Raw genomic sequence first — 24,902 nt, 5'->3', positions numbered from 1 at the left:
TAGTGATGATACCAGGTCCCGATTTCTCGAAACAAACTGAAGTCTGAGTTTTGACATAAGTGCAGGAAAATGCATTTAATTACCAGAATGAACTGAAATCGATATTTGAACTTTTTTATCTTGAAAATTTTTATAGTTGAAAATTCAGCTGTTTCAAATTGTCAAACTCAGATGTTCGCGAAAAGGTGAGCGTATCCTGCCACAGCTTATCCAAATTGTCAATTTTCAGTCGAGAGTGTCGTCCCTTGGCATGTCGGGATCCGCAGACTCTTACTAACGTTCCAGTCTTGCTTACATTCTTAGGTTTCAAGGAATAAATGTCTGTGGGCAATTCTCCCAGATTAAGTTGACTGTCCGTCAAATATTATGGAATTCAAATACTATCCAAAGCTTTAAAACTAATTCATTCACTCATACAGCGTTATAGGACGCTGAACCTGCCTTCACTGGTACTGATCTCAAATAGGTTAGCCTTTCCGTATTCCAAACCATTCAGACACTTTCTTTCATTCATATGGTATTGATTTTGTTCTATCACAAAAATGGGTATCTTTCAACATGGTTTTTATTTGACATAATATTTATCCCAGCATTGTAAACAAAGGTTTCATCACACTCCGCTGTATTACTTCAATACGATGTCTTCTAGCAGGACCATATGCCAAACTTCCCATAAAATAGGAGGTCGTGTCACGTTTTAATTCACGAAGGCTTCAGATCTCACACAGAAAGGTATCGTATCGGAATAATAAATGTGATGTTAATGCATCTGCAAAACTCTGCTCTGTCTACAAGTGGTGTTTTGCAGTGGGGTCCTTCTTCACACACGGGGGTAGCTGGCGAGGGTGGCGATACCGCACTGGTTGCCCTTGTTCCTGGACATCTTGAGGTAGCCCTTGTCTCCCCAGGATTCTCCCCAGCTGTAAACAGATGAAGACAGCGTTGTTAACAGATGCAGACAACGATGTAGCCAACTGTGTAAACTGATGAAGACAATGATTTACACAGATGAAGACAGCGATGTAAACAGATGAAGATTGTCGTGTAAACAGATCAAGATAATGATGTATACAGACGAAGACAATGATGTAAGCAGATGAAGACAGCGATGTAAACAAATCAAGACAGCGACGTAAACAGACGAAAGCAGCGATGTAAACAGACGAAGACAGTGCTGTAGACAGATGAAGACAGCGTTGTAAACAGATGAAGACAGGGATGTAAAATGGATGAAGCAAGTTGAATATATTGCCTCGTACTTTCAAATGATATCACTACAGTACTCATCAAAGTTAATCACCTGTTCTTGACCAGCCAGTAGGCCAATCCATCACTGGTGCCATATCCTACAGCCAAAACGCCGTGGTCGAGAGTAATGTTATTGCATGACGGGTCGTCGTAGACGCCGCTCTTGTATAGGTGGAAGGTGGGACGACTGGCGTCGATGGCAACCGAGATTGGGCCGACCGTGGCAACGGCATGCTGAAGGTCATCCTCATCGCCTCGCTGTATGTCCATGAACCCTATATCGGTGGCACCAATGTCGGCTTTCTTGAATCGACACCTGTCGTCCTGGAACGTTAATCACGGGTGAGTGATTGAGAATGGTTTTACGTCGCTTTTAGCAATATTCCAGCAATATCATGGCGGGGAACACCAGAAATGGGCTTCACACATTGTACCCATGTGGGGAATGGAACCCGGGTTTTCGGCGTGACGAGCGAACGCTTTAACCACTAGGCTACCCCACCTTCCCAGAACGTCAATGGAAAAACCGAGGTAGTAAGGGCTGCACAAAATGAAGCGTTTACTTTAAAACATATACGTTACGTTCACATAATGAATACGTATGAAGAGGCTTTATCAACGTCAGTTTACATTTAGACACAGTCCGTAGTTTAGTGTGACGGTGGGGGGTCGATCTACCCATCTGTTAAGTAGTGGGCTTGCCTTGTGGTTACAGCATTCGTTCATCACACAGAAGACATGTAAGTGGTTCGGTTTCCCACTTGAGTATAATGTGTGATGTCAGTTTCTGGTGTACCCTGATTGATAAGGCTGCAATATTGCTACAAGAGACTTAAAATCATACTCGCCCACAAGATTGACCATTCACTCAGTCACTCAATAATCTACTCACTCTCTGACTTATTCATTCACTCACTCACTCACTTTCTTCCATATTGCTTAAGGCACAACCTCTATTTCAATCGTACGATCGACAAGAGATCTAAAGAGGTTAATATCATTCAAATGTACTGGAGAGAAATCTGCCTTTAGCTAATCTAATTCTTTCAAAACCTTATCTAGTAATAGGTCATTTATGGGGGCAGGCATGTTAATATCATTCAAATGTACTGGAGAGAAATCTGCCTTTAGCTAATCTAATTCTTTCAAAACCTTATCTAGTAATAGGTCATTTATGGGGGCAGGCATGTTAATATCATTCAAATGTACTGGAGAGAAATCTGCCTTTAGCTAATCTAATTCTTTCAAAACCTTATCTAGTAATAGGTCATTGGGGCAGGCATTCAATAAATGAAATACGGTATTCAGTTGCAAGGCATAACGAATCTTATATAAAGATATATAAATGACCTTTGTATTTTATTGTAAAATAACCCGGTAATCTAATCGAGTGACCTGATGAACCGAACAAAGACACGAGATGAAACAATATTCTATGTAAGAAGAGACAAAAGTTGTATTCATACCGTACTTTCTAACTGAATTAATATTCTTTCTCTGAAACTATATCTATTGCAATTGAGGAAAGACAAAAAGTGTTATTTCGCTCAAGTGAGACTTATACACCGTATTATTTCAATGAAGGGCGCAAGCCAATTTTACTGTTATGTTACCATTGGATCTAACCAGTACCAGGGTCCGTTTTTCGCCTTAGACCGATCCGATATTTCTAGTTCGGAAGTGTGAAAGGATACTTAGCATACTTATATATCTCATTCAGTCAGAGATTTGAGTGGATTGGAAATTCTTAAACAAAATACATTACGACACGTTAAATAATCTCACTGATAGCATTATTCTACAAAAGTAGTATTCGATACAAAAGTAGTATTCGATACAACAGGAGACGTAAGTAATCTCACCCTTCCTACATACGGGTACGACGCTTCAGTGTCGATGCCAAAGTTGAGCTGTATGTACTCAAAGGCTAAGTTCATAAGACCGCCTCCGCAACCATTGTTTCCTGGAACAATTATTAATAGCCATGTTTAATGGTCTGTTTGTTTGTTGTTTTGTTTAGTGTGTGTGTTGTTGTTGTTTAACGCCACAAACTGCAATATTCCAGCTTCATAAAGGCGAAAATAATCTAGATCAGACAATATACACGTAGCGATTGACATCATGAGATTCTATCAAAGCAATTGGGTGGACACTATGATATGCATCAGCAAATCCTGACCACTATAACCAGTTTAACCCAGATCATCTCGGGGTCATTACACCTGTCAAATAGTGGAACTCTTCACTACAGCGACAAGCCCTTATTAACCCTACAACCGGCACTACTCGACCTGAAATTGATTGGTTGCACCTTTGATGAAGGTCTGACTGACTGAGTTTAGTTTTACGCCGCTTTTAGCAATATTCCAGCAACATCACGGCGGGGGACACCAGAAATGGGCTTCACACAATGTACCCATGTGGGGATTCGAACCCGGGTCTTCGGCGTGACGAGCCAACGCTTTAACCACTAGGCTACCCCACCGCCCCTTTGATGAAGGTAGACGAAAGAGGGCATCTATTTAAATGACATTATTATTGAAACCCAGAGGGGACATCGCTTTATCGACTTCAATTGCAGCCACGAGAACCCAATAGCTGATATCCCTTCTCAGAGATGAACAGTTCAAACCAAGAGGTTATCGGTGATGGTGTACTTTGATTATGAGAGCTATCAATATCGCAGCTGCAGAAACAGGTTAAGTGAAAAAAGCATTCGACCTTATGGATAACAGAGAGACTAATATTTTACCAGGTCAGGGATGTCTCAAAACTTACGGAATTCTGTTGTTAGTCCTATACACATGACCATTAATTAATCACCACCTGAATCCATGGGCACTTTTAAACAATTTTGGTCCAAACACACCCGTGAAGGTCCGGTTTAGAATGAACTTTCAGCAACCCATGCTTGTCGTGAGAGGCGACTAACGGGATCGGGTGGTCAGGCTCGCTGGCTTGGTTGACACATGTCATCGGTTCCCAATTGCGCAGATCGATGCTCATGCTGTTGATCACTGGATTTTCTGGTCCAGACTCTATTATTTACAGACCTACGCCATATAGCTGGAATATTGCTGAGTGTGGCGTAAAAGTAAACTGACTCACTCATTGGTCCAAACAGGGGATCATACTTGCAGGTAGATTGTTACCAAATTTCAGTTTCAGTTTTAGTTGTTTTGTCAATCAGAATCAAGTACGTTACATTTACCATTTTGGTTTTAAAAGCATACACGGTAGCGTGTAGTGTTTTCGCACTATAAAAATGGTGGTGCTTGATTAATGTTCATGAGTACATACTAAACAACCCGTTAAAAGATCTGCGTTCCGTTCAAAATCTTGGTTTGTCAACTCCATGTCCGTGTCTTTCACCATATTGGGAAACATCCAAGTGATTCAGTATTTAGCATTTAGCTGATATACATGCTCACAATCTGACAGTACCTTCAGGCTTGGAGCAGTCGATCAGGTTCTGTTCCGACAGAGACACCAGTTTTCCAACCTTCTTGAAGTGTTGGCCTTCCAGAGAGCCGGTGGCGGAGAACGCCCAGCACCCTCCGCATTTAAGCTGAATGTGAAGGTCGACAGAGAAAAATCATGATATTTCATGCGCATGTCTCCTGTCTATTTTTCTATCTTTCGTGTTTCACCATGATTCTGAAAATCGGTGGGTAATTTGTTGTTGATACGTTTACTCATGGCTAATGGACAACAGTGACAACAGATGTGATGTGACTATAAGGCAATCTCAGTTTTCTGAGTCAGTTCGAATTTCTTCTTTGGAGTTCATAGTTATAAAGGAATAAATCAAACTGCGCATATGTTTTGCCAAAGATTGTTATAAGACATCACATATAACGAGTGAACAGAGTTGCGTACCTTTGAAGTGTCAGGATCTGATGATCGGGGATTCAAACCCAACAATCACGCAGATCCGTCTAAAGGATTCTTAGTTTGTCAACACAATATCAGTTCATTGCGGTAGTAGTACAGAGAAGGGTAGGCCAAGTAGGGTTTAATGTCGCGTTCAAGCATATATATAGTAACGTGCGTACACGCGTGTGCTTGGAGATGGCTGGTGTATGTCCGTATTACAATGGCAGCTAACTGAGATACCCAGTTCAGACATATTCTAAATGCCAGGGGTTCTGGGGATCGAATCACCGACTCACCATTGTCGAGGCAGACACTCCATCCACTTAACCAGATATCCGGTCTTCATCAAAGTTGTGAAGGAAGATATGTAAATCCGTAGGCCTACCTGGTTCTTGACCTCTGTGACGTATCCCTTGGGCCTCCAGTCCACCTCGGCCGGGAGTTCTCCCACACTGGGGGGCAGGAAGGTGGAGCCACCTGTGGTGTTGGTCATCCGGAGTCCGTTCATCTGCTTCACAAACTCCTCCGTGGTCTGAGAGACAATACATAGCGTTACTCTCTTCAGTATAAGCCTTGATTTGTCAGCAGCATGCCTGTTTGTGAGAAATGCCTTCAGCATGTGTCACGGTAAAACTGACGTATGTTAAAGCAGCGTTAAGATGCTGAGCCGAGTTGCGTCCCTTGGGCACACTCGGAACCTATGATCGTGGGTTCGAAGCCCGTTTCACCCTGCTAATGTTTCAGCAAAGTGGTCAGCGTGTAGGACCTGCATCACTGAAACTGACACACTGACTGGATTACTGTTCAAGGTTGGTGCCCCTCGCCATGTTAGGGATGGAATATTGTTAAAAGCGGCGTAAAACCAACTGTTTCATTTTATCATGAAAATACTGATCAAAGCCCATGCACGTCCGAGCCACATGTCATGGCTGTTTACTCACCAGGTCTGCGTACTCGTTGACCCCGAGTCTGTAGGAGTGTAACCCTCTATCAGCCTCTAGGTTGTGAATCTGGATGTACTTCACGTTGTTCTCCCAAACCATGCGTCTGGAATACAAGGGAGATAATTCACGGACTGGTAAAGAACAGACAACGACCATGCATGTACACTTCCTTTGGGTCGTGATTTGTAAAAAAAATTGCTCTACAGAACCAAAAACGTCCGTGACGTATGTTATATTATATTGCATTGTATCGTATTGTATCGTATCATAATATATTATACTACTCATCAAACTTTAGACTCGCTTAAAGCATTCACTATATAATATGCATATATATGTGGTTACATCGAAGATGAATTTCTCCACTAACTTAGGGGAAAAGTGCATGAGGATCATGCATCAAATTGCTGAAAAACATGTGCAAATATCGTGCATGTGAACAGCTGTGTTTTGCTGTAAAGTTTGTTAAGAATTCGCCAATTTTCACTGAGTTTCATCATTTATTGAACTCGTGACACTATTCTTTTCAACATTACGAATTTGTTTTACAACACATCAGGTCATGTGTAAATAGGACTTTTAAACAGTATGGAATATTTTGCAAAATCTAGTTCAGAATAGTTGATTGAAGTAAGTGGTTACATTTACTAAACTTTTGATTGGTAGTAGTAACCTTGGAGTCAGCTTTGTGTGCAGACTCTTTCAGTGTTGTCACAACCGCTAGTGTACAGTACACAACCCTGTGCACTTAAAAGAACCCACGAATCCGTTGGTAAATGACCAGATGGTGGCCACATGAATACGTGGGTACATCAATGTGCAGTAAACTTGGATAAAGTACTGTGACTATGTGTCCCAGTCCACCAGCTGTGAATGGGTACCTCGTAAGGATGGGAAAGCCGCAATAACTCGGTGCGCCTTTTGGCAGCAAGAGTTGTATGATCCCCAGGGAGTTGAGATGATAAGATATGCCAGTGAGATTGACATCCAATGATCAAGGGGAAAAATACCAGCGCCTTGAGCATGGACTAGTGCGTGGATATGTGCGCTGTGGAAATATCCTATACTGTAATCTAATGTAATATATAAAAACAAGGTCAGACTTGTTTTATGTACGTTATTTTACCTTACTTTAAGTCATGTTATGTCACGTTACGTTATATTATGCTATATATAAAACATGTCAGGTTACACAACTGGGTGGATGTAGATTTAAAGTACATTACAATCTCACACTGTCATCGTGGGATGTATGAATTGTATATGTTCAAGTAAAATATTTAAAGTGATATCTATACTTTGAATTCACATTTACCATACTATTTACGGGTTGTTGTTGAATATGTAGTTGTCAAAGCAAGACATCCACCTGAAAACAGTGAAACCTCTCCATTCCGGACCCATTAGTGTCCGTACAGTTATTGCTTGAAAAACTTCATGAAGTGACGCAGGTTTGGGATATGAGACTGTCCGGGTTAAGGGGTGTGCACTGTTATAGAGTGACGTGTCCATGAATATATGCTCGCAGTTTTAGATTACAGTATTGTGTGGTGTAAACTAGAACGTAGTTCAAAGATAAAGACAAACTGTAACGGAGTGCAAGCATTCAACTGGACTGGCAGTGTTTGAGCCCATATCTGATTATAAACCATCAGTGGTCTGGCCTATTATACGTCACAGTGTTAACTATGAGTGTTGGGACAGTAACAGGGGTAGATAACTCGGTCTGATTCTGTTTCTATGAGCGTTAATCAGACAGTCGATATCATAGGGACAGAAACAGGGGTAGATAACTCTGTCTGATTCTGTTTCTATCTTTACGGAAAATGGAAAATGGAATGTTAAATTTGAGATTTTAGTTTAATTTTTTTCAAGACTTTTATCACAGATCGATTGAAAGTTTTAAATGTTTCTTCTCACCTGTTGGCCTCATCCGCCTTTGTCAGGTAATCCTTGTTGTAAGTACTTTTGAATATGTTCCACTCTCTGTTCAAATCTGCTGCGACGGCAACAGCAGCAAGCACGGCAAGCACGACAAAGCGGAACATCTGCACCGACAGAAACATTTTAATCAATAAAGATAGCTTCCTTAGAGACATTTCGAAATACATGTACGTAAATGCAGATGTCAGGACTTGCGAACGTAAGTACACACACACACACGCACGCGCGCTTATTATTAATATTGAAAGCAACCTGGTGTGGTTTGGTTCGTGGGGGGATATTGTTTGCTGTTGAAATGACTAGACAAGATCGCACACACAAACAGCCATGCATACACTTCATACGACTACACATGAAGACAATACAACAACTATTTGGGCTGTGAGTCTGATGTCCTTGATGTTGACGTTTCACCTTGATCTGCCTATATACACTGTGTACGCGTGCCATCACAAATGCATTTTAAATTCAGTGAGTGAATGAGTGAGTATGGTTTTACGGCGCTTTAAGCGAAGGCGAAGGCTTTAACCTCAATGCTACCCCACCGCCCCCGTTTTAAATGCACCGGTGCATGGACACTTCGTGCAAAACACATGGATCTAGTGGATGTACTCTGACCCAAGGTAAAATCCAAAATATTTAACTAAATAATGAAAAGGTTGAAAAGAACAATTTGGATATATACATTTATCTGTACCAGTGTTCAACAATGGTTAAACGCAAATTTCAAAGAATGTTTGCATTTCAAGTTTCAAATTGTTAAAATTAATTTTTAGTAAACTTGAATTGATAAGCGGACAGTGTGCACTCACACATCACAATGCTGGTGGAGAAGTCTAGTTGTACACGCGTCGAGATGGGTTGATTCCACACATGTGAACACTGTGTAAAGCCCGTTAAGGTGTCCTTCGCCTAGATAACGGTTGAATATTGCCCAAAGTGGAGTAAAAAACATAGTACTCACTCACTCACTCACTCACACAATAAAGAGAACACGATCAAAGTTAAGACAAGTTTCCTATAAGTACATTAACGACATCTCTAAGTCCATAACCTGACAGTTTGAGAGTCACTTAATCGTGAAGGTATTTTCACTTCATAAAATGTCTTACCTTGGCGAGGACGGTGGGATGAGTGACAGGTGCTTGTGAAGTTACCGTTATATACACGGTGTTATCTACAACATTGCTCACATGGCTTTAAACATGTGGTTTGTGTGACAGTCATTTGATGCATCTTGTGTTGAAGTCAAATAGTATATTGCAGTCATATGACATGCGATAAGGGATGTTGAAATATATCTGGGTTGTCTGCAAGGCTGAATGTTTTGTTCTTGTTTAACCTCTAACCTCCCCCAGCTGTAACCTCTCAGCTGTATGACAGCGGTCGGTATATAATCGAGTCTGGACCTGACAATCCAGTGATCAACGGCATGAGCATCGATCAGCGAGCCTGACCACTCGATCGACGTAAACAGAAAGTTGAGTTAATTATAATAAATAATGGCCTTTAACTCAACCGGGTGCATGAAATATCTTCCCTGTCTTAACGGTATCCAAACAGCCTTCCTGGATAAAGCCTGAACAACCTTGGTCCTAAGTCCGACATGCCTAAGCAGTGCATTCTTCCAAAAGAGATTCCGAATATCGCCAGATGTGATCGCAATGTGTGTTTCGTGTCTGGCCCAATATTTGTTTACTGAAAAAGCGATACGATAACGTAGCCCTGTGACCTACTATGACATCGTTCCAGAAAGTGATCTGACTGACTGACTGAGTTTGGCTTTACGCCGCTTTTAGCAATATTCCAGCAACATCACGGCGGGGGGACACCAGAAATGGGCTTCACACGTTGTACCCATTTGGGGTCTTCGGCGTGACGAGCCAACGCTTTAACCACTGGGCTACCCCACCGCCACAAAGCGAGCTGAGCGCAGCTGTGATCGTAAGCCTATGTTAAGGTCACCTTAAGTAGCGCTAAGATCTTCAAACTTGATGCTGAGATACAAATAGAGGCTGATCATTATACACTACTCACACTTTGCAAAGGATCACAAAAATTCACAACTTTACTTAAAAGTAGATATATAATTTAAAATTGTATCCATTTAAAACTAGACAAATGATAACATGGTAACCCCTCTTTAGGCAAGCAGTCACTTTAATTTAACCTCATGCACTTGATACATGAGTAACCATAAAAATGGTTTTCATGGCACCAATCAACCATTTTGCAAATCATGGAACGTGTCATTGACAAGTACACAACACCTGTCAATAGCAGGTATGTGTTCCACAAGATGAAATGACACACTGAAACCTAGGATCCATGCTTACAATAAGCTTAGATATTTAAACCAAATTTGACCTCACATCATAGTTTTCTGTTGAATCCATGATTTGATCCTTAGCAAAGTGTGAGTAGTATTCATGCCGTGTTTCTTGTATATGTGTAGCCGTGTAACAACTATGGATGGATGGTAAAGCAGTTATTTATACTTTACGTCTACAAACGGATTTTGATTTCTTTTATTGTCCGTTAGTATACTTCTCATTATTGTTTGAAATATAAAATTTAGTGTAATGCAATCGGCTTTGAACTGAAATGTTCCCATGGAAACGTATTTGAACACAAAGGAAAGACTGGACAAACCATGTCAAAGGAGTACAACTTCTTGACAAGGTATTCTCTTGAACACACAATGTCATTTAGAAAGTGGTCAAATGTAAAACGTGATGTTTCCATGGATGGAGTGGACAAAGTAACGAAGAAAGGCGGCAAGTTCATGTTCACCAAGGAAACAATAGTGGAGTTCACACAGAACCATGGTGGTGAGAAGAAAGCGCCCAAGATACGTAATCCGATATCTCTAGATGCTTGATATTATCGTACAAAGGTGGGGCGTGTATTGAGAAACGTAGTAGGAAGGAGACAGCTTCGGGAGTGGTTGTGAAACCCCTATCTGCCAGGGAACTGAACGAGAGAGGTCAAGTCGACTTAGTTGACGCGTAAACCGACAAGGATGGCGGCTACAGAATCAATCCACATTATCAAGGATATCTGACCAAGTTTCACGCTATCCGACCTTTGAAGGCCAACACTGCATTTGAAGTCGCTCATGAACTATTGCCCTTTCTATACAATACTGGAGAATTATTTACCATTCACAACTATTGCCCTTTCTATACAATACTGGAGAATTATTTACCATTCACAACTATTGCCCTTTCTATACAATACTGGAGAATTATTTACCATTCACAACTATTACCCTTTCTATACAATACTGGAGAATTATTTACCATTCACAACTATTGCCCTTTCTATACAATGAACAGATAATTGTTTGATTGTTTGCTCATTGTATACATATGGATCGAAAGTTCTGCTCGATTGGGAAAACAAGGGAACACTACTAATTTCGTTGTGATTCATAAACACGAGAAACCAGGGACCATCTGTTTCACCATCAAATGTCATTCAGCGTGACGAAAGGAAGAGAGGGATGACCTCACCTTCCGTTTATGTCTTGCGATATTCCAACAGCTTTAGCCTTGGCGTTTAAATTGTATAACTTTTGAGGTACAATCAAAACATGCTCTTTCTAACATGCTTTCGAAGAGCGTCATGCGGCTCTTCCTCGGGTATGTGCAGGTAATTTCTCGTTATTGCGCATCAGTTGCGAATATGATTTCCAATGCCATTCTCACGTTTGACTTGTACCATTGTTGATATGTATTTTCAGGTTTACAGGTAACATGCCTATTCTATGTCTTAATGATGGGTGCAACCGATGCTTTTAGTAAGGCTCGCCTTTTCTAACTATAGGTAACGGACTCTTTGATACCGCCTACGAGTATGGCAAGGCTTTTCGTCGCATTTATTTACTTAAATTGAACTTGACGGACTCATTCACATCGATCAAGATGCCACAGTTCTGGTTTGAAAACATCGAAAGTCCAAAGTCGATGGAAGTTTCTGTCAAGTGTTGCGTCCCTTTGTGTTTCCGGATGCGCTGGTCATTGATGCTCACACTACTTAAATAATGCTTCTGCTTTGACAACACTATTCCTCTTTCATGGGTTTCCAGCAGTAAGCGAATGAGACATGTAGATGCCTAAGGGCTTCTTTTCCACATTAATTTGAATCAACATCATGTGTTATTTAGGAAATAAAGTTCGCTCTACCCAAATGTGTTTTGTAATAAAGTATAGTTTTGCCCTGAAGTATTATAATTAAAGCACGAGGACGGTAGTTCAGGGCAAAACTATACTTTATTACAAAACACATAATTAAAGCACGAGGACGGTAGTCCGAGTGCTTTGATGTTATAATAGTTCAGGGCAAAACTATACTTTATTACAAAACACATTGGGGTAGAGCGAACTTTACATCTTTTCTAAGATACTAAATTTAATACTTTCTAAGGATAATTACGATTAATTTAAGGCAGAAAACAAATGACGGTGTCGGTGACCTTAATTAAGAATCCTCGCACAGGGCTAACTGATGCGCTGTTCTATTGATGTGTCTGCCCCCCTACGTTAAGACGAACGTTACCAGAAAAAAAAAATGATAACAGTTTGATGACGGTTTACGTTCGGATTAAATATCTTCTCTGAATTATTTTAATTACATCTGTCATTAACGTAAACCATATGGGGCAATCTGAACGTCGCATTTCTACTACCAACGTAAGTTTAGATCAGTACATCCAGATGAAGCTGAGTAGTCAAGCGACATTCCACGATTGCATTGTGGGAATGTAAACATTGCGAACGTTACCGTGTCGCTGAAAACTTGTTAGTCGAATTGACACATTTTAAACGTCGTAAAACATAAACGTAATGTTTCCACCAGTAATGTTAGCTGCGTGTAGCAACTGCAAACCAAGAAACGGGATGCAACGGAGTAGTTTACTGTAGGAGGCCGTACGAGGCGATGACAACTGACATGCATCGTGACGTCACTTACATTGTCACATACAATAATGTAAAATAATTCGATTACGAGGGGGCACACTAGAATGGCGCAGTGACGGGATAACGTCATTCAATTGTTACGTCATCAAAAAACCATACCTTTATTGTCTCATAATGTATTTTTTTTTCGATTGTTCTAACCGCAAGGCATCTTAGAAATAATTAATATTAATACTGTCCAAAGAGTTAAACCCAGTTCACTCACTGCTATGTACGATTCTTGGACAGTTATAAAGTGTATTCACCGGCACTGTTTCCAGATGGAGGGAACCTGACTGACTATTCGAAAACTACTCTCTTTTAATTATATTTTATTTAAAAACACTCTTATTACAGAATCATTGATTGACAAATCACACTGGAGCTGATATCCGAAATATATTAAACAGCATTTTAGAAAAAATCAATATCATTACATTCAAATGTATTACTCGGATAAGAATGTCTCTCTGGAGGAGAACATAGGGGGTCGCGCCATATGAACATCATTTAGAAGGGGTTCTCCTGACGCGACCCAGTATGTAGGTGTCGGCACATCTTGACTCAGAAAGTATAATATCTGTGCAAATCATCTGATTTGTAATGAGATCGGGAAACCCTATATACTTCTTCACACAAGGGGGTAGCTGGCCTGGCTGGCGATACCGCACTGATTGTCCTTGTTTCTGGACATCTTGAGGTAGCCCTTGTCTCCCCACGATTCTCCCCAGCTGTAAAACAGATGAAGACAACGATGTAGACAGCGATGTAAACAGAGTAAGACAGTAATATTTATAAACAGATGAAGACAACGATGTAAACAGATGAAGACAGTGCTGTAAACAGATGAAGACAGTGATATAAACAGATGAAGACAGTGATATAAACAGATGAAGACCATCCCATTCTGTGGTCCCTGAGGAAAGACATTCTCCAGAAGGCTGAAAGACAACTTTCAAATAGTCAGCTGTCCCTTCAAGGTGAGCAGTACTACAGGCGCTTCAGTATTTGAATATTACATTTGACAACCTTTCAGGGACAATTCAGCACGCTCTTTCACGACATACCTCTTTTACTCAGAAGTTGTTCGATCCAGGTTACCACAGTCAAGGTCTCAGTAAAGCTTTCACAAGGTTTCATGGTAAACATGTGGAGGAAATTTCAAATTTGACACATCAGTGACAAAAAACGACTTCCGGTGCAATTACTTATTTTGACTCGAGCTCTACGTGCCTAAATTTGAATCTCACTTGAAAACGATACAAGAACCTGTATCGAAACGTCGTGCTCTAGAATAAAAGAAGTTGTCATCCATATATACTTGTTCTATCTGACTTCCAACTTTTAAAATGCCACTCAAAGAAGTCGAACAGCTTATTAACCCTTGCATATGTTTATATGACGTTTGTCTAGGCGGAACAGGCCACGCTCATCTTTGCCGAGAACACCTGGTATTATCACTACTTTGACAGCCATTCATAAACACATAATCGGTGTATAATCGGAATTGTACCGTCGACTCCACTTCCAGTAGAGATTTCCTATGGTTGTGGAATTGGTTTTGTCGCGTATATTCGCCTGGAAAGGTGAGAGAAACATTTTTCCCCATAACAAAGAAAATGGTTGCATATACTTTTCCAATATTTAATGGAACCACATATTTTTGTCAAAAGCATATTCCTGGTACATAGAAACCATAGCATCACAAAAATGATCAAAGATAATCACCTGTTCTTGACCAGCCAGTACTCCAAGTCCTCGCTGGTGCCATATCCTGCAGCCAAAACGCCGTGGTCGAGACGCGTCGTGCTGCACATCGGGTCGTCGTAGACGCCGCTCTTGTACAGATGGAAGGTGGGGCGACTGGCATCGATGCCGACTGAGATTGGGCCGACCGTGGCAACGGCATTCTGAAGATCAGCCTCGTTACCTTTCTGGATGTCTGTGTACCCGGTATCGGTTGCGCCGATGTTGGCTTTCTTGAATCGACATCTCCCGTCCTGGAACGTCAGATGAAATATTGAATGAGTGAGTTTGTTTTCGCTCACTCACCCACCCACCCGCCCACCCACTCACTCACTCACTCACATGCGGTCTTGATGTTAGGGGTACAGAGATCACATACAACGATATGAAGTTGATGTCTGCATTTTCTGTTAAAATTACCTGTATATCTCATCGAGGCAATCATGCTATTTGACAAAAACCCAACCAAAGTTCTATTCATGGCGTATTTTGTCATAAGGGGCGACTCTGACTGTTAGATCCAACCCTCATAAGGGGCGACTCTGACTGTTAGATCCAACCCTCATAAGGGGCGACTCTGACTGTTAGATCCAACCCTCATAAGGGGCGACTCTGACTGTTAGATCCAACCCTCGTAAGGGGCGACTCTGACTGTTAGATCCAACCCTCGTAAGGGGCGACTCTGACTGTTAGATCCAACCCTCATAAGGGGCGACTCTGACTGTTAGATCCAACCCTCATAAGGGGCGACTCTGACTGTTAGATCCAACCCTCATAAGGGGCGACTCTGACTGTTAGATCCCACCCTCATAAGGTGCGACTCTGACTGTTAGATCCAACCCTCATAAGGGGCGACTCTGATTGTTAGATCCAACCCTCATAAGGGGCGACTCTGATTGTTAGATCCAACCCTCATAAGGGGCGACTCTGACTGTTAGATCCAACCCTCATAAGGGGCGACTCTGACTGTTATATCCAACCCTCATAAGGGGCGACTCTGACTGTTAGATCCAACCCTCATAAGGGGCGACTCTGACTGTTAGATCCCACCCTCATAAGGTGCGACTCTGACTGTTAGATCCAACCCTCATAAGGGGCGACTCTGATTGTTAGATCCAACCCTCATAAGGGGCGACTCTGATTGTTAGATCCAACCCTCATAAGGGGCGACTCTGACTGTTAGATCCAACCCTCATAAGGGGCGACTCTGACTGTTATATCCAACCCTCATAAGGTGCGACTCTGACTGTTAGATCCAACCCTCATAAGGGGCGACTCTGATTGTTAGAACCAACCCTCATAAGGGGCGACTCTGACTGTTAGATCCAACCCTCATAAGGGGCGACTCTGACTGTTAGATCCAACCCTCATAAGGTGCGACTCTGATTTTTAGATCCAACCCTCATAAGGGGCGACTCTGACTGTTAGATCCAACCCTCATAAGGGGCGACTCTGACTGTTAGATCCAACCCTCATAAGGGGCGACTCTGATTGTTAGAACCAACCCTCATAAGGGGCGACTCTGACTGTTAGATCCAACCCTCATAAGGGGCGACTCTGACTGTTAGATCCAACCCTCATAAGGGGCGACTCTGACTGTTAGATCCAACCCTCATAACGGGCGACTCTGACTGTTAGATCCAACCCTCATAAGGGGCGACTCTGACTGTTAGATCCAACCCTCATAAGGGGCGACTCTGACTGTTAGATCCAACCCTCATAAGGGGCGACTCTGACTGTTAGATCCAACCTTCATAAGGGGCGACTCTGACTGTTAGATCCAACCCTCATAAGGGGCGACTCTGACTGTTAGATCCAACCCTCATAAGGGGCGACTCTGACTGTTAGATTCAACCCTCATAAGGGGCGACTCCGACTGTTCGATCCAACCCTCATAAGGGGCGACTCTGACTGTTAGATCCAGTCCTCATAAGGGGCGACTCTGACTGTTAGATCCAACCCTCATAAGGGGCGACTCTGACTGTTAGATCCAACCCTCGTAAGGGGCGACTCTGACTGTTAGATCCAACCCTCATAAGAGGCCCTTTTTTATTACATGTCAATATGTCTATATCGGAATTATGGAAAAGACTAAGATACTTGGATATTTAGATTTATAAATCTATACCCACTCATAGTTTCAGAAATAAAAAGGTGTATCGTAAATTAATTTAGACTTTTTTTGATAGTATTGTTCGATACATCAGTAATATTCGGTACAAAAGGAGTCATCAGTAATCTCACCCTTCCAACATATGGGTACGATGTTTCAGTGTCGATGCCCTGGTTGACCTTTATGTACTCAAAGGCGAAATCCATCAGCCCGCCTCCACAACCATGGTTTCCTGGAACAATCATTAAAAAGTAGTTTTGTTTGTTTGTTTACCTGTAGTTTCTCTCCGCATACTTCAATATTCCAACTATATGACGGCGGTCCGTAAATACTCGAGTCTGGACCAAACAATCCACTGATCAACATCATGAGCATCTATCTACGCAATTGGGATATCATTGAAAGATCCAAGGCAGAAAGCATCGATCTATGGGGATACGTTGACATGCATCAACCAGGGAATGCTGGAGATCACCTCTGAAATGCCACTCAAAGAAGATACCTATACTCGTGTATTTCAATAAACAGTCAATAATCCAAGACCTACAAGAATTCCTCCTATATTGATATGGGATACCTTGATATAACAGTAATACTGTTCAAATAGGCAAGGGTTACCAGCTAGCTCACAGTCTGACAATACCTTCAGGTTTGGAGCAGTCGACGAGGTTCTGCTCGGAGAGAGACACGAGTTGTCCAGTCTTCTTAAAGTGTTGGCCTTCCAGAGAGCCGGTGGCGGAAAATGCCCAGCAGGATCCGCAGCTAAGCTGAAATGGTATTCACTAGTCTATGCCATGACAAATAATGAGGGGCGGTGGGGTAGCCTAGTGGTTAAAGCGTTGGCTCGTCACGCCGAAGATCCGGGTTCGATTCCCCACATGGGCACAATGTGTGAAGCCCATTTCTGGTGTCCCCCGCCGTGATATTGCTGGAATATTGCTAAAAGCGGCGCAAAACCATACTCACTCACTCACAAATAATGAACATATCCAACAATTTTTTTTTGTCTTCTACTTTCCTCCAGTATTCAAGGAGGTATCATTTTAGTTGAAGCGTTCGCTCGTCACGTCACAGACACTGGTTTGATTCCCAACATTGATGCAAACAATACCCACAGTAAGAAACGATTAGGCGATCTCAGGTCTCTGTGACACTTCAACAGGCTCTAAGAGAGCTTCTAAAATCTAGGCCCTGAATGTGTTTTATCTCGTTGATGCCGAGTACCAGACAGAATGATGAGGAATGGTAACGTCGTAATGTATGACATGGTCATGGGATTGAACCCCTGATCTTCTATGCTCCAGGCACACACTCTCTCCACTTGACCACGTCTTCACCGCGTTAGTAATGGACAGACGTAGATCGGTAGGCCTACCTGGTTTTGACCTCTGTGACGTATCCCTTGGTCCTCCAGTCCACCTCGGCCGGGAGTTCTCCCACACTGGGGGGCAGGAAGGTGGAGCCACCTGTGGTGTTGGTCATCCGGAATCCGTTCATCTGCTTCACAAACTCCTTCGTGGTCTGAGAGACAATACATAGCGTTACTCTCTTCAGTATAAGCCTTGGTTTGTCAGCATCATGTCTATGCTTGTGAGAAACGTCTTCAGCATGTGTCACGGTGTTGTATTACTTAACAATTGCAGACCCGTGAAGATCCAGGTTTGAATATTGATCTTCAGTAACCCATGCTTGTCGTAAGAGGCGACTAACGGGATCGGGTGGTCAGGCTCGCTGACTTGGTTGACACATGTCATCGGTTCCCAGTTGCGCAGATCGATGCCCATGCTGTTGATCCCTTGATTGTCTGGTCCAGACTGGATTATTTACAGACCGAGGCCATATAGCTTGAATATTGCTGAGTGCGGCGTAAAACTAAACTCACTCACTCACTAACAATTGCAAAATTAACGTATGTTAAAGCCGCGGAAGGTCGCTGAGCCGAGTTGCGTCCCTTGGGCACACCAGGAACCTATGATCGTGGGTTCGAAGCCCGTTTCACCCTGCTAATGTTTCAGCAAAATGGTTAGCGTGTACGACTTACATCACTGAAACTGACACACTGACTGGATTACTGTTCAAGGTTGGTGCCCCTCGCCATGTTAGGGATGGAATATTGTGTAAAGCGGCGAAAAACCATTCTCATTCACTGTTTCATTTTATCTCATGTAAAATTGAAATACTGATCAAAGCCCACGCCCGTCCGAGCCTCATGTCATGGTTGTTAACTCACCAGGTCTGCATACTCGTTGACCCCGAGTCTGTAGGAGTGCAACCCTCTATCAGCCTCTAGGTTGTGAGTCTGGATGTACTTCACGTTGTTCACCCAAACCATGCGTCTGGAATACAAGGGAGATAATTCACGGACTGGTAAAGGGCAGACAAGGTTACAGTCGTGCTGCAGATAGAATACCCATAATGCATATGAACTTCCTTTGGGCCATGATTTGTTGGATAACTGTTTTACAGAAACAGAGATCGGTACAAAAGCTGATTTCCATGTTCAACAAGACTGGAGCCAGCAAACCACTGTTTTGCTGTTTCAGTAACGTTATATCATTATAGATGTATATGATAATTGTCATTCGTATTATATTATGTTATGTTATATAAAAGCAAAGTCCGATTTGTTTTATGTTACGTTACGTTACCTTATTTTTAGCTATGTTATGTTACGTTACGTTACGTTAAGTCACGTCACTCTACGTTATATCATGAAAATCTCACACTGTCATCATGATGTATGAATTGTATATGTTTAAGTATAATATTTAAAGTGACATCTATACTTTGAATTCACATTTACCATACTATTTACAGGGTGTTGTTGAATATCAAGGAAAGGAAAGATATCTACCTGAATACAGTGAAACCTCTCCAGTCCGGACCCCTAAGCGTCTGAACAGTTATTGCTTCAAACACTTCAATATACGAAGGGACGCGGGGTTGGGATATCAATGAGAATGTCTGGGTTAAAAAGTTTACACAGTTATAGCATGATGTTTCCATGAATATTTATCTTACTCACACATATATAAATGCCGTTTTCTGATTGGCTGAGCGCTCTTCTATTATTTTCAATGTATGCCGCTTAAAAGCGAATAACACTTTCTAGGTTACCCGCTGGGAATGCCGAACTGTGGGAATTCATTTGGTACTTCGTGTTAGTAATTTGTTTCTCTCGAATAATTGTGTCACGTATGCAGTACGGAAATTACCGATGCTTTGCGAATGCAAATCGATGAAAGGAAAATAACTCTCAATTCGTTTTTCGTATCTTCTGCTAGATTCTATATCACCTGAAAATCCAGTATTGGCTAATTGCCTAACTGGTACTTCTTGTTATCATCCGATAAGGTGGTCGGTAAGATAAATATGTTCTTCACTGGTCCCTCGGGGCCCAGTTGATGTACCATCTATGTTTGATCATGTTCCCTAAGCCCGAATGAAACTCGTGACCAGTGAACAACTTATAATGCACACAGGTTTAGATAACACTATTGTGTCCTGTAAACTAGAACGTAGTTCAAAGATAAAACAAACTGTAACGGAGTGCAAGCATTCAACTGGTGTTGCAGTGTTTGTGCCAATATATGATGATAAACCATCAGGGGTCTGGCCTATAATACGTCATAGTGTTAACTATGAGTGTTGGGACAGAAACAGGGGTAGATAACTCGGTCTGATTCTGTTTCTATGAGTGTTAATCAGACAGTCGATATCATAGGGACAGAAACAGGGGTAGATAACTCGGTCTGATTCTGTTTCTATCTTTACGGAAAATGGAAAATGGAATGTTAAATTTGAGATGTTAGTTTAATTTTTTTCAAGACTTTTATCACAGATCGACTGAAAGTTTTAGATGACTGTCTTCTCACCTGTTGGCCTCATCCGCCTTTGTCAGGTAATCCTTGTTGTAAGTACTTTTGAATATGTTCCACTCTCTGTTCAAATCTGCTGCGATGGCAACAGCAGCAAGCACGGCAACCACGACAAAGCGGAACATCTGCACCGACAGAAACATTTTAATCAATAAAGATAGCTTCCTTAGAGACATTTCGAAATACATGTACGTAAATGCAGATGTGCAGACTTGTGCATGTAAATACACATACACACACGCACACACACACACACACGCACACGCACGCACGCACACACACACACACACACACGACCAGTTACTAGGGTATTATTAATATTGAAAGCAACCTGATGTGGTTTTGGTTCGTGGGGGGATATTGTTTGCCGTTGAAATGACTAAGACAAGATCGCACACAAAAACAGCCATGAATACACTTCATACGACCACATTTACACATTTCCTAATTTGACACATTTACTGTAACGTATACACTGTGTACGCGTGCCATCACAAACGGTAAAAAGCAAATTTTAAAGAATTTTGGAATTTCAAGTTTCAAATTGTTAAAATAATATATTTTTTTTTTAAATGATTAGAGGACATCACAATAGGCTGGGCTGGTGAAGTAGTCTAGTTGTGAAAGCGTCACTCGTCACATCGAGAACCGGGTTGATTGCTCACATGTGAACACCATGTGAAACCCTTTCATGTGTCCTTCGCCTTGACAGAGGTTGAATATTGCCAAAAGTGGAGTAAAACTCACTCACTCACTCACTCACTCACTCACTCATACAGTAATAAAGACCATGATCTGACATAGTTTGAGAGTCAAAGTCACTTAATCGTTAAGCTACTTTCACTTCATACAATGTCTACCGTGTCGCCTCTTACCTTGGCGAGGACGGTGGCTTGAGTGACAGATGCTTGTGAAGTAACCCCTATATACACGGTGTTATCTACAACATTGCTCACATGGCTTTAAACATGTGGTTTGTGTGACCGTCATTTGATGCAACTTGTGTTGAAGTCAAATAGTATAATGCAGTCATATGACATGCGATAAGGGCTGTTGAAAGATACCTGGGTTGTCTGCAAGGCTGAATGTTTCTTCGTTATTTAACCCCGCACTCAGCAATATTCCACCTGTATGACAGCGGTAGGTAAATAATCCAGACAATCCAGTGATCAACAGCATGAGCATCAATCTACGCGAATGGAATGCGGTGACATGGTCTTTAACGCAACCTGATGGGGTTTGACTGGTGGGGGGATAAGTCACATTATCATATTCTTTCGTATTGAATGCATGAAATATCTTCCCCATCTCTCTATCTATAAACATATTTGTAGAGCGCTAGGATCTGGTAGAACCACTCAAAAGCACTATTGTTACGACGTAAATTGTAATAAAAACGCAAATTGTAATACTTGCAGCAAATTGTAATAAACTTGACGTAAATTGTAATAAAAACGTAAATTGTAATAAAAATTGACGTAAATAGTAATACGCAAATTGTAATAAACATTGACGTAAATTGTAATAATTTTCGTTGCGGTAAAATATAATAAATATTTACGTAAATTGTAATAACAGTTTTAATCACTCGTAAATACGCGTGTGTTTGTTTTTGGTCTACTCCCATTTGTGAGAACTCCCAATTGTGAGACTCCCAGTTATGAGACAGTGGAGTAGGTAATTAACAAAGAAAACACACCATACTCCCCTGTCTGAAAGAATGGATTAACCCTAGCTAATTACTGATTTGTTATGTAACTGAATCTTGTGGAAGTCTTAATGAAACTTTATAAGATAAATTGATTAACATACACTTTGTGAAGGTAACTTCGTGATCATTTGAAAGAGAAATTAATTTACCTACTCAGATTTACATCCTTCTCCGAAACTACAAGATATAGTTTAAGAAATAACTCTGAAATACAAGTTTACAGTCGAACTGCCTCTTATGCCAAATTATTTTTACCCGGCACTACCCGTTATAACCTGGATACCATTTTGAACGGACACAAAGAATTTACTCCTTGTGTAAACCAGAAAATAGTTGAATCTGTCCACGATTATATCATCAAGACACAAGGCTTCAAATTTTCTCAGGGAAATACTTAAATTAATTCAACAACCTTCTCATGGTTGATTTATATTTCTACAGTAGCTTGTTAGACACACACAACTGTAACTCTCTAATTATGACTACTTAGAGAATAGTTTTATTTGATGTATACTTAAAAATATATTTATGCAATAGTCAATATCGATGACGTCACATCCTCCATTTCATTTTGTGTTTTATGTTGCATGGGAGCGGGGTTAACATAAGCTCACCAATCCCAATTCATTTTCATAAATTATAATAAAATATGTTTATACCAAAATGACTTTCAAACTTCATAATAGTCTATTTCTTCTGTGCCAGGCCCATAACACGCACACATATGTATGTGCACATAACACCAGTCCTGAAGGACTTACACTGGCTCCCTGTAAAAGACAGAGTTGTATTCAAACTTCAAAGTCGATTAAAGGGCTTGCTCCATTCTATCTCCAGGAACTAGTCAACCTCCACAAGCCTGGAAGGTCACTCAGATCAGCTAGTCAGCAAAGCTTAGATATTCCATTTGTCCGAACCACAACATACGGGGACAGATCATTTAGCAGAGCGGGTGCTATACTCTGGAGTGGATTACCTGAAAATGTCTGAAAATGTCAGTCGGAAAATATCAACAGTTTCCGATCTTGTCTCAAAACCATCCTCTTCAAACGAGCATTCGACTAAGCGCACATGAGCAGGACTCTGGATATGTAGCGCTATACAAATGTCTAATTTGATTTGATTTGATTTGATATACCCGTTAGAAACCTACCCCCACCCCAACCCGACTGTATATGTATACATATCAAAAGCTCAACAGATATTTGCGAAAAGACATGATACAGCGGACAGTTAGAGATTTTATATCGATTATATATCAGGACGAATATCATTTTCGTCATTTAGCTAAGATTTGTTAATTCTTTCTTGGGTTATCTCGCTGACAATCTTTATATTGGTAAAACCCTCAGAATTTTGCTGTGACCTTGCAAATTATCTTAAGGTCACTCAATTTCACTTGTGTCGATGAATCTCGCCAATATACCTTGGTACCAAATTTGAACAAAATCCATTATTTCTTTCTTGAGTTATTTCCCTAACAAGCTTATATGATGTATGAAATGCAACGAAAAACAAACACACGCGTTGTTACGACGTAAATTGTAATAAAACGTAAATTGTAATACTTGCAGCAAATTGTAATAACCCTTGGCGTAAATTGTAATAAAAACGTAAATTGTAATAAAAATTGACGTAAATTGTAATAATTTTTGTTGCGGTAAAATGTAATAAATATTTACGTAAATTGTAATAACAGTTTTATTCATTCGTAAATACGCATGTGTTCCTTTTTCGTTGCATTTCATACATCATATAAGCTTGTAAGGGCGATAGCTCAAGAAAGAATGGACAAATTTTGCTTAAAAGTAGTACCCAGGTGCGTTGGGAGGATGTGCGGACACCAATTGAATTGGGCGACCTTCAGATTGATAAATATACTTATGGAAAATATAATAATAATATTCGTCCAGATATATATTCGATATAAAATCTCCAACTGTTCTCTGATCATGCTTTGGGGCAAATATCTGTTGAAGTGTTTTGATATGTGTATAGAGAGGGTATTCTAACGGGTATATGAATGCATGTGTTGGTGTGTGTGTGTGTGTGTGTGTGTGTGTGTGTGTGTGTGTGTTCTGACGGGTATATCTACGAGGGGCGTTCAAAATGTAGTCAGCCTCACCTAGAATATGATACAAATGCAGCTGTTGTTATGTTTTATTTTTCTACATATTATCTGTCAACCTCAAGCATATTTGTTTTGCTATGTTCCAGCCTCACGATCCCTATTTGGTTGACTTTTATCTTGGTACTCCCAAAAACGCAAAATCTGCAATACATGCATCACAAACTTCAGGAAAGAAAATGTGCAAGTGAGCGAGTGAGTTAGAATTTTAAGTCACATCGGCAATATTTCAGCCATATCGTGACGACAAAAATGGTATATATACTAAGTAGAAGTATATAGACTATTATATATTTTTTAATAACACTATTAAAGCAAAGGACAGTATAACGACTAGATTATCACACATTAAT

General features: G+C 41.0%; 1 protein-coding gene across 1 annotated transcript in view; it reads right to left on the bottom strand.

Annotated features, from left to right (window-relative positions):
* Positions 1–504: 504 nt before the first annotated feature.
* Positions 505–24,902, bottom strand: part of LOC124271224 (cathepsin L-like) — a 46,131-nt gene continuing 21,733 nt past the window's right edge. Inside the window, exons 4-14 of the mRNA XM_046706301.1 lie at positions 17,476–17,599; positions 16,964–17,064; positions 14,702–14,973; positions 13,606–13,704; positions 7,989–8,156; positions 6,066–6,171; positions 5,510–5,656; positions 4,693–4,816; positions 3,111–3,211; positions 1,301–1,572; positions 505–920 (exon numbers count right to left, since the gene is read on the bottom strand). Coding sequence (XP_046562257.1) covers positions 821–920; positions 1,301–1,572; positions 3,111–3,211; positions 4,693–4,816; positions 5,510–5,656; positions 6,066–6,171; positions 7,989–8,156; positions 13,606–13,704; positions 14,702–14,973; positions 16,964–17,064; positions 17,476–17,599 — 1,614 coding nt within the window. The 3' untranslated portion in view covers positions 505–820. The remainder of the gene's footprint in view (positions 921–1,300; positions 1,573–3,110; positions 3,212–4,692; positions 4,817–5,509; positions 5,657–6,065; positions 6,172–7,988; positions 8,157–13,605; positions 13,705–14,701; positions 14,974–16,963; positions 17,065–17,475; positions 17,600–24,902) is intronic.

This window comes from Haliotis rubra, unplaced genomic scaffold, assembly GCF_003918875.1.
Source record: "Haliotis rubra isolate DU_JTF1 unplaced genomic scaffold, ASM391887v1 Scf159, whole genome shotgun sequence".
In the NCBI taxonomy this organism is placed as follows: Eukaryota; Metazoa; Mollusca; class Gastropoda; order Lepetellida; family Haliotidae; genus Haliotis; species Haliotis rubra.
The sequence above is the reverse complement of the archived record's forward strand: the minus strand, read 5'-3'. Positions and strand labels throughout refer to the sequence as shown.